A 9,186-nucleotide genomic window follows, 5' to 3' on the forward strand; every position below is an offset into this window, starting at 1 on the left:
GGCTTTTTTTTTTACAGGGCAGGGAGGCTGCGGCCGGGTGGGGCAGCCATTGACAGGGCTGGGAGAGTCAGTGGGGGATGGGGGCGAATGGCAGAGCCCCCCATGCAGCACAGAGCAGTGGGGGGCAGCAGGGATCACCCCCCCCCCCACCTGGCAGGAGCCAGTAAATGTGAGGTTTTTGTTTTTGTTTTTTAAAGAGCAGGGATGCTGGGGCTCAGTGGGACAGCCATTGATGGAGCTGGGAGAGTAGGCGTGGGATGGGGCCTGTTTGATTCGCAGATTCAGCTGATTTGGCGGCAGCCAAATCTCCAAATCAGATTCCACCAATTCAATTTGGGACAGTGATTCAAATCACCAAATCAAATCACTGTCCCCCGAATTGGCCGAATCCAAAGCGAGTAGTAGCTGCTTTGGACAGGCCTAGTACCTATGTCCTTAGACCAACAAGTCTACAACTTACACCCCTGTAACTTGTGTAAGCGTTCTTGGAGACTAGGTGTGGCTACAGTTGCCAAGGGATGTGTTTGTAGAGCCTCTGACAAAATTGGTGACTGAAACTGTTCCTGTTGCACTTCCTGGTTCACTCACTGGCTTGTGGAGGCCTAGGATGAGTAAATTTAGCCCTCAGGGAATTCTTGTGATCCTGCCTGTAAATGAACAGCAATTAGTTTCTCTTCCTGGAGTCTTGAAGACAGGCAGTCCTAAACAGAAATGAGTAATGCCAAGTTTTCTCAGCTCTTCCTTGTAATGTACTTACCAAGAATTAAATATGAAACGGGCTGAATGCCCATTCCACTCTGAGGTTTATTGTGTGTGTGCTAATACATCAAGTAGAAGACCAAGCGGAGGTTGCTATTGTGATGCTTTCACAGCAGATGCTGAAAATGTGCAGCTGTACGTCATTGTGAAAAGAGACATAGTTTCCTTCAGAAGCACCCCCTCTCACTGTGGGCATAACATCCTATGAGTTTAATGAGTATTACAGGCTCAATCCTGTGAGATGCCATTCTTCTTTAAATCCTATTAATGTCAGCGGGCCTAACTGTCCCCTGGGGCCTCACAGGGACTTTCAGTTCATGAGTTGTCTCAGTTCCATCCAGGATCGATCCCTATATATTTATGCTGAAAGGCTACACTTTAGCTGTTTGTCTAGACCTTATTAATTCTGCTTTCTCCTGTAATAGCATGAGATTTTAATTTCATATGAGAAGGAAGTTATCCCTGATACCCTGGCCAAATTCTCATGGATAACTGTATTTGCCTACTTAAAATTCAGCACAGAGTTTTATTTTTCTCAAGGTGTTTTTGCATATTGCAACTGAATATTGCACAGTTTAGGTCTGCATTGTTAAAGGATGCAACCAAAATTGAAACACAGTGTCCACCTTTCACCCCAAAGGGCACTGCATTTCAATTTTGGTTATACCACATAGAAGTGATTTAATCAGCTTGCAGAGAGCAAAAGAACCTTCTGGGATACAAGTCTGCATATAGAAGTCAGTCACTGAGATTTTATTTTAAAGGCTGTTTAGGTTGTTTGCACCAGATGTTATAGCCTGGCCATAATTTCCCTTTGAGTGTGTGAAGTAAACTGCTTATTAGCAAAAATTACTAGCTCTCATTTGCCCATTTATTTCAAAGTAGCTTCCTCAATGAATATACAGGATTAGAGACATGGAAACAAACAGTGGAAAAGGCAAATTTCCAATAATGCTACAAATCTCCTAGGAAAGACTTGCAACACCCTTCTTCAGAAAGTATCTAGATGTATGCAGATGATACCAGTGGAAAAAAGCAATGGTGAGGGAAACCATGGGGTTCAGTGAGATGGGAAGAAACCCCATTTATTCACAGAACTTCCCAGGAAAGTGGGAAGCCTCAAGCTCCCTGAAAAACCCCACTCCCTAATATAACTAAAGCATCCTATACCCAACAAAGACATAGGAATTCAGGGTTTTCTTCAGGAAGGGTTACTCTGAAACTAGAATCCTACAACAGTCCCAGACTGGTAGAGCATGCAAATCAAGAGTCAATAAGAAGGCAGGCCCAAGTTAGTTAAACAAGTTCTACCTGGAGTTGGTCAACTCAACAGAGAGGAGCCAGATGTGAAATTCAGAGCCAGATCTAAAATCTTCCCAACTTTTAGGGCTGGGATAGACTTTGGCACATGAGTTTTGCTCCCTATTAATTTCATCATCATTTTACTTCATTATGCTTTATGATTGTGTTTGGGATGCTTCCTTTGTATTTAGCCAGTATTGATCTTTCCTTTTCCCTCAGGTTATAAAAGCTCACACAATTTTATTTTGTAGCGCAGTTCAATGTCTAGGTCCTGTAGCTGTTTCAGGAACCCTCGGTTTGGGAAAATGGCTCGGTGCTGGATAACTTTTTCTACAGCATCAGCTAGTGAGTAGTGATGGTAGATCATAAGATAAGCTAGCACTAGAGAGGCAGATCTGCTTTTACCAAGCACACAGTGAACCAAGATTTTTCCTGAAAAAGAGAAAGAAATATGAGTTACATTCTTGTCTCCCCAGAGTGTCACAGTGAGGGCTGGGGAGCTTAGTATAATGATAATAGACTGCCCCAACTTTAATCTCTTGGACATTGCCTTGAGTCCAACTTGACTGAAAGGCCTCAATCTATTGTGATATGAGAGCCATTGTCTTCCAGCGTAGGAAATAGTTAGGGGCAGGGAAGGCTACAGCCTAGTAGATTAGACCGCTATTATGCAACATTATTAGTGGTCTTGGCAGAGAAATAAATGGACCACAGAAACCTAACTACTAGGACTGTGCAAAACTTTGGGTGCTGACTTGATTTGGATGAGATTTGGCCTGATTCAGCGGCCAAATCTCTGAATCTGAACAAAATCAGGAGACCAATATAAAGGTCCGAATTGATTCAAAACCCTCTGAATTGATTTGGAGAGCTTCAGAGATTTGGGCATTCCCCGCTTGCTGCCCACCCGCTCTCCCAGCCCCCCTCATAGCTGCCCTGCCTTGCCCAGTTCCTGGCTGTTTAAAAAAAAAAAAAAAGCCCCCACTCACCAGCTGCTGCAGTGGCTTTGGGGCTTCCCCCCCACCTGGCAGGAGCTGGTGATTTCGAGGCTTTTTTTTTTTAAGAGCTGGGAGCTGGGGTGGGTGGGGCTGCCATTGACGGGGCTGCGAGACTGGGTCGGGGATAGGGCCTGTCCAGTTCAGAGATTTGGCTGATTTGGCCAAATTGATTTGGGACAGTGATTCGAATCACCAAATCAAATCACTGTCCCCCGAATCAGCTGAATCCAAATCTGAAGTGAATACCAGCTGCTTTGACAGGCTTACTGATTATACCTTTGGATAAGGTGGATTCAGGCCACAGGAAAGGGCAGGCAGTTTTCCTACCAATGACTAACCTTGAAGGGACCCGCTAATAGAGCAATAGCCATTGCTCTATTAGCAATGGTACTAAAGCATACAGAAGGGGTACTATGAGGGAAGCTCAGTGCTACAGCTGCTGTCTGTGTCACATATTTCCTGTGGATAATTATAGGTACTTAGAATATTGTTTGTGGGTATTAAAACAGGTACTACACCCAAGATGTAACTATGGTACAAATTCTTGTCAGCCTTGTGCAAGCATGTTTGTGTTCCAGCACAGCATGGAAGGGAATGAGTAATAAATAGGTCAGACTTCAGTTTACAAGACATTAGTCATCTGTGAGGTACACTTGCTCCTGGTTGCCATAAGCTTTTGGTGAATGATTCTGAAGGAAGCCTATCCTCCCAGAAGCAGCAGGGGCAGAAAGTAGGCCTGACAGAAGGGCTGTCAATGCCCAGAAATAAGCTTTGCCACCTGGAGACTGAGTGTGGCTGCAGTTGCCAGGGGATGTGTTTACAGAGCCTCTGACGGAATCAGTGAATGAATCTCTCCCTGATGGTTCCTTCAAGGTTTTTCATAGGTAAAAAACTGCCTGTCCTTCCTGTGAGTGGTTCTACTTGCCCAGTTGTTCACAGAGTTCTAATTTATAATGGCTGGAGTATGTCTAACCTTCAGGAAATTCCAGTGATCCTTTCTGTAAATGAACAGTAATTAGGTTCTCTGTCTGGAGTCTTGAAAAAATTATGATGGAAGGAAACAGAAAAATCCTGATTTTTGTAACTCTCTTATTGGCACATCTCTGTGATTGCTGTTAGCTAAAAGTACATTGTGAGAAGGAAGACCTTTCATACTCAGTGAAGTAGATAGTTCTGGTGTGTTGTGTAGTGTTAATTCAACCTAGAATGGCTTTTAAAAACTAGGTGTCATTACATCCTGATTTGTTTTTATCTTGTTAATCAAACCTCCCTGTGCCTCAGTTTGGTCCTACCCATAAAGCAAGATAATATTTCCCCCCCATCAATGTTGGGTAAGGTTTAGCTGATGCTTTCAAAGCAGTTTGTGATCCTTGGCTGAAACTGGCTACACAAATATGGAGGATTATCATCAAAAGGCTCTTACCATTCAAAACACTCAGTGCTTTGTTAATGTATTTGGAGGCAGGGTAGAAATGCATGCGAAGGTTAAAATCAGTGGAATCTTCTGCAGCTATGCCATGATAATGGATTTCTGGGCCATAGAAACCTTGGTCCCCTTTGCTTCCCCATGCTGAATGTGCAGCATTCAGGACATGAGTGATGCCAAGTTTCCGCAGCTCCTTCTTGTCATGTGCTATCAACCTATGAAGAATGAGATGTGAAAGATTCCATCCAGTCAGCTCACTGCACTTCATTTTTTCATTGTGTGTTACTCTGGGAGCAGCTGAATACCCATTGCACTCTGAGGTTTGTTGTGTGCATGTTAAGTACACAAAGCAGAAAACGAAGTTGAGGTTGCTATTGTGTTGCTCTTATAGCAGATGCTGAAAATGTACAACTGCATGTTATTGTGAAAAGAGATATTGTTTCCTCCAAAAGCACTATGCGTGTAACTTCCTGTGACAGCAATCTTGTCAGCTGTTCTTGAAAAATCTCTGCAGTTTTGCTTGTATTATGATTTAAATTTTTAACTCTCTCTTTCTACTCAGCCTCCAGTGGTTAAGATCTGTGGTCTTGTTCAGCTGGTCAGCTCACCTTAGCTCTTTGCTGTAATAGCTATATTTTCAGCTAGTTGAGTTTTGCCATCTCACGTGAAAATATTGTTTCCAAGCCAAAAAAGGAAGCTAATGATTTTAAATAAATTGGTTTCCTGCACTCCTACAAAAGGCAAGATTTCCCTCTCAACATTTATCTAACATTTCAGCAAAAGAAAAACACTTTAAAATACAACTGCAAACCACAATCTTGGATGTGAATATCTTTAGGAATCGTAAGGAGAGGCTCAAATTAGAGGAGTATGCAAAACAGGGTACAAAGACCCTATGAGTTAGGGAGTAATAGAAGAACCTGGAGACTTTCACTTTCACCATCCATTCTGCAAAGCGTTCCTTTTTTGAGTAAGTCCTACAAAGTAAAAACTCATAATGAAATTGTGAGGCTTAAGGGAAATCCATCTAAAAATGCAGAGAGGTGTTTTCCAAGTCATACGGCCTGATTCAAAGTTCAGTGAAGTCAGTGAGGTTTAGACCATAGTGAGCCAAATCAAGCTGTCTGCTTTCATATAATACAGACATTGAATTCAGCTGACCAAATTCTGCTCTTAGGTCTATGCTACTGTTACACCTGCACCAGGACAAATTGTTAGTGGTGTTGCCTCTCCACAATGAATTGTCCAGCTGGCTAAATATCAGTGATTAACCCCCCAAAATTCAAAAGTGTAAATCTGGCATGGTTAATTTTCTGTAGCTGAAAGCACAGTCTAAACAACCAGGTACCTATTTTTGGCTGGGTGAACTGGGGTGACTTTCAGCATGAGTCCAGAGTAAGAACTGAATTAATTTTGCCATAATGAAACCTCTTAACCACTCTGTCCCTGCCCCTCCTTTCTTCCAGGTACCAACAGTAATTATGGTAAATCATCATTATGGACAAGCCTTCAGTTACACAGTTCTCGAACTGACTACACCTGGGGAGCAGATTATAACTCCTGATTTGCATTTGTAGATTTGAAATGTAAAATATGTTGTAATTTCTTAACATATGTTTTTATTTCCCCAGCACAAGCTTGCTTCTTTTTTATACTCTATCTGTTCACTATTAAGACTTCATTTTCAAAATATAATCATAAAAACAGGTTCTAGACTTGTCTACTTTGCATAAATCTATGCCTTCTTAGGCTAGAGAAAGAAACAAACACCCACGCTAAACTCGGCTCAACAAGCTCTATGTACACAACTTCTGTAAAGTTGGAATGGACCCCACCAGGACAGCAGACAATTTCCCAGTTTGGTTCCAAGCCAGGAAGCCCCTCCATGTTCTGAATTCTGATGAACTTCATTGGGAGTTTTGCATACAAACAACTTTTTTGATTAGGGCCTAATTTATCCACCTCTGACATTTAACAAATGCCTTCATATTTGATATGGTATTCTAGCAAATAGTTAACCATATGCTTCACTTAGCATGTGAGCAATCCCATTAGCGCTGAACATGAAGTTATGAACACGGAACATACTTCACTAGAAAAAGAAACCTACTAGGTGTCATCGTATTTCTAAATGACAGTTGGCTATGTTTGTACAAAAAGCATAAGGAACTATAAGAACTAGTACTTCTTTACATAACTGAAGGTAAGTTCTTTTCAGCGTATTATTAAACAAAAGACTTGATAAAGGTTAAAAGTGAGTTCCCAGTAGCATTGGAGCCAAAATAGTTTCACTTCAAAGAATTACTGCAACCTTGAGAAAAGCATATATTGGATACTTTGTGGGGAAAGTTTCCATTTTTTTCTCAGTTGTACTAACCTTCTTCAAAGATAAGTTGCTGTATGCAAGAGTTCAGGAAATTTATTTTGTAAGGCACTGGAGGAAGGAGTTGAACTGAAGCTTTTTCTTGTAAGCCCATCTTCATATTTAAGGTGCTGATTCAGGAAACTGCTTAAGTACTTATATAACTTTAAAAATGTTCTTACATTCAATTGGCCTCGTACTACTAAAGAACTTGCTACAGGTAAGCATGTGTCACGTGCTTTGCTGAATCAACATACAAGAATATTGTAGCTACTCCAGCTCTGTAAGAGTGAAAAAATATCCCAAAAGTAGCTTCCATTAGCCACAAATTTCATTCATGGGTCCAATTTCATTTAAGTGGCTGTATTTTTTTTAGCTGAAATCAGTGTGCATGGCAAACAAGTCCTAGAATATTGCATTGGTTTAAATCGAAAATGGCTTTTCTGCTGAAGAACGTATTGTGTGGATAGTGGAGCTGTGTACATTTGAAGGACATTTTTTCTTTTTTCAAGTCTCAGTGATATACACACCAATATGATAAGGTTTGGGATATCTGTAAAATCCATTTCTTAAATAATTATAAGTTAAGTAAAATAAAATAATAGGGATAATATTCCAGATGGGAAATATTTGTCCCTTTGATTTCTTGCTATTTTAGTCTCCCCTGTTCTATTCAGGAGGTCTCCTTTAAGACTGCTAGTTGTTTATCCAATACAGCCAAGTAAAACAGTTGGACAATATAGGTTACCATATGCTGTATACCCTAAAGAATAGGTCAGCTTTAAATAACACTTACATGTCACCTATATAGAGATTAGGCCATACTTCATCCACATGGTTTAATTCCATCCTGCAGCTGTCCAAAATACATTCCAGCTCTCTGATGGAAGGAATGTCAGTTTTGAAGCGTTCGTGGATTGAAAGGTTCTGACTCTCTTCAGACCCTGACTGCTCCATTGCCATATATTGACTTAGATGGCCACAAGCCTGTCAGAGACTTGCCTCCGTATTTGCAGTAGAGCTTTTGCTGAACAATGCTTTCTTGGTGGGCAGTTGATGTTTCTAAACAGGTGGATGTCTTTAAATAGGCTAAGCCTTAATTTATTTTCCCAAATTAACTCAGTACCATACCACTAGTGGGAAAGGAAATGCAACTAATGCATTACTTAACTAATGCAACACAAAATTATGCAATAAACAAGTATTAATTAAAATGTAGTACTGCATCCCAAGGTCGACAATATGTAGGTTCCAGGGACAGCCAGATCTGTTTATAAATTATATGTCTTTATATTCCAGTAGAGAGAAGCAATACCAGTGTCACTGTCCACATGTGACTGGAACTAGTAATAAGCGTAGTCAACAAGTTAGTAAACTAAGACACTGTTCATTTTAGAAAGATTTACAAAATAAAGTCTCTCCGGGTAATTTATATTGACTTTCTCTGTAGTAGAAACATTAAGAAACAATAGTCTCTGTTATACATATAATGCCGGTTTGTTTAATTTTACCCTCTCCCCAAGGAAATAATGAGCTTTGCTAAAGTAATTGAACCAGGAATAAAACCAAACCTTAACACCAGAGGAGTGTGTAGTCTATCACCTGTGACTTTAACCTCTGGCTTCTGAAGTCTATCAAAGTACAACTGACACGCATCATAACTGGGATAATCCATACTTCCTTTAAGAAACTTTCAGATTGCCTGAAGAATATTGGTGGTTAGGCAGTACTGAACTTCCCCACTGCTAGGAGAGAGAAGAATGATTTTGACCAGCCTCTTGTAAGCTCCTCTCTAATGCAGAAACCAACTTAATCTCTTGCAGCTGGGTCTTACATGTATGCACACGCACGCACACACGCACACGCACACACATGCAAATGGTCATCTTTATAAAACTTGTTTACCTGAGTTGTGTGTTGGGTGCTGGAATGTCACCCTATATACTCTCTATATCAGGGGTGGGCAATTATTTTGGCTGAAGGGCCACTTAGAGAGTTTTAGTGAGCTGTCACGGGCCGGGTTAACACATTTCCCCCTGCCCTGCCTCCCTTGTAACAGCTCACCAAAACTCCCTAAGTGGCCTGTGTGTGGCTGTGAAGGTGGGATGGATGGGGCCACAGGTGGGCAGAGACAGCATCTGGGGTGCAATGGGTATGCAGGGCAGGGTTGGCGTCAGGATTATAGGGTGGTGCCAGCAGGGGCCGGGGCCCAAAGCAGAGCCACAATTCATTCCCTGCATGACCTTACCCGCAGAACCAGCACCCATCACAGGGGCATGCAGGGAGCAGATCCTGGTTCTGCTGTGGGCCCCAGCTCCATGCTGTGACCATCCCCTGAC

General features: G+C 41.6%; 1 protein-coding gene across 1 annotated transcript; it reads right to left on the minus strand.

Moving 5' to 3' along the window:
* Positions 1-1,805: 1,805 nt before the first annotated feature.
* LOC109323940 (dual specificity protein phosphatase 26-like) lies at positions 1,806-7,828 on the minus strand. Its single transcript, XM_019555598.1, has 3 exons — positions 7,644-7,828; positions 4,483-4,700; positions 1,806-2,493 (listed from the first exon to the last, which is right to left on the minus strand). The coding sequence occupies exons 1-3, from the start codon at positions 7,808-7,810 to the stop codon at positions 2,282-2,284; spliced, it is 597 nt and encodes a 198-aa protein (XP_019411143.1). The 5' UTR covers positions 7,811-7,828; the 3' UTR covers positions 1,806-2,281.
* Positions 7,829-9,186: the final 1,358 nt, after the last annotated feature.

The sequence above is a fragment of the Crocodylus porosus genome, unplaced genomic scaffold (assembly GCF_001723895.1).
Source record: "Crocodylus porosus isolate Cpor-Errol unplaced genomic scaffold, CroPor_comp1, whole genome shotgun sequence".
In the NCBI taxonomy this organism is placed as follows: domain Eukaryota; kingdom Metazoa; phylum Chordata; order Crocodylia; family Crocodylidae; genus Crocodylus; species Crocodylus porosus.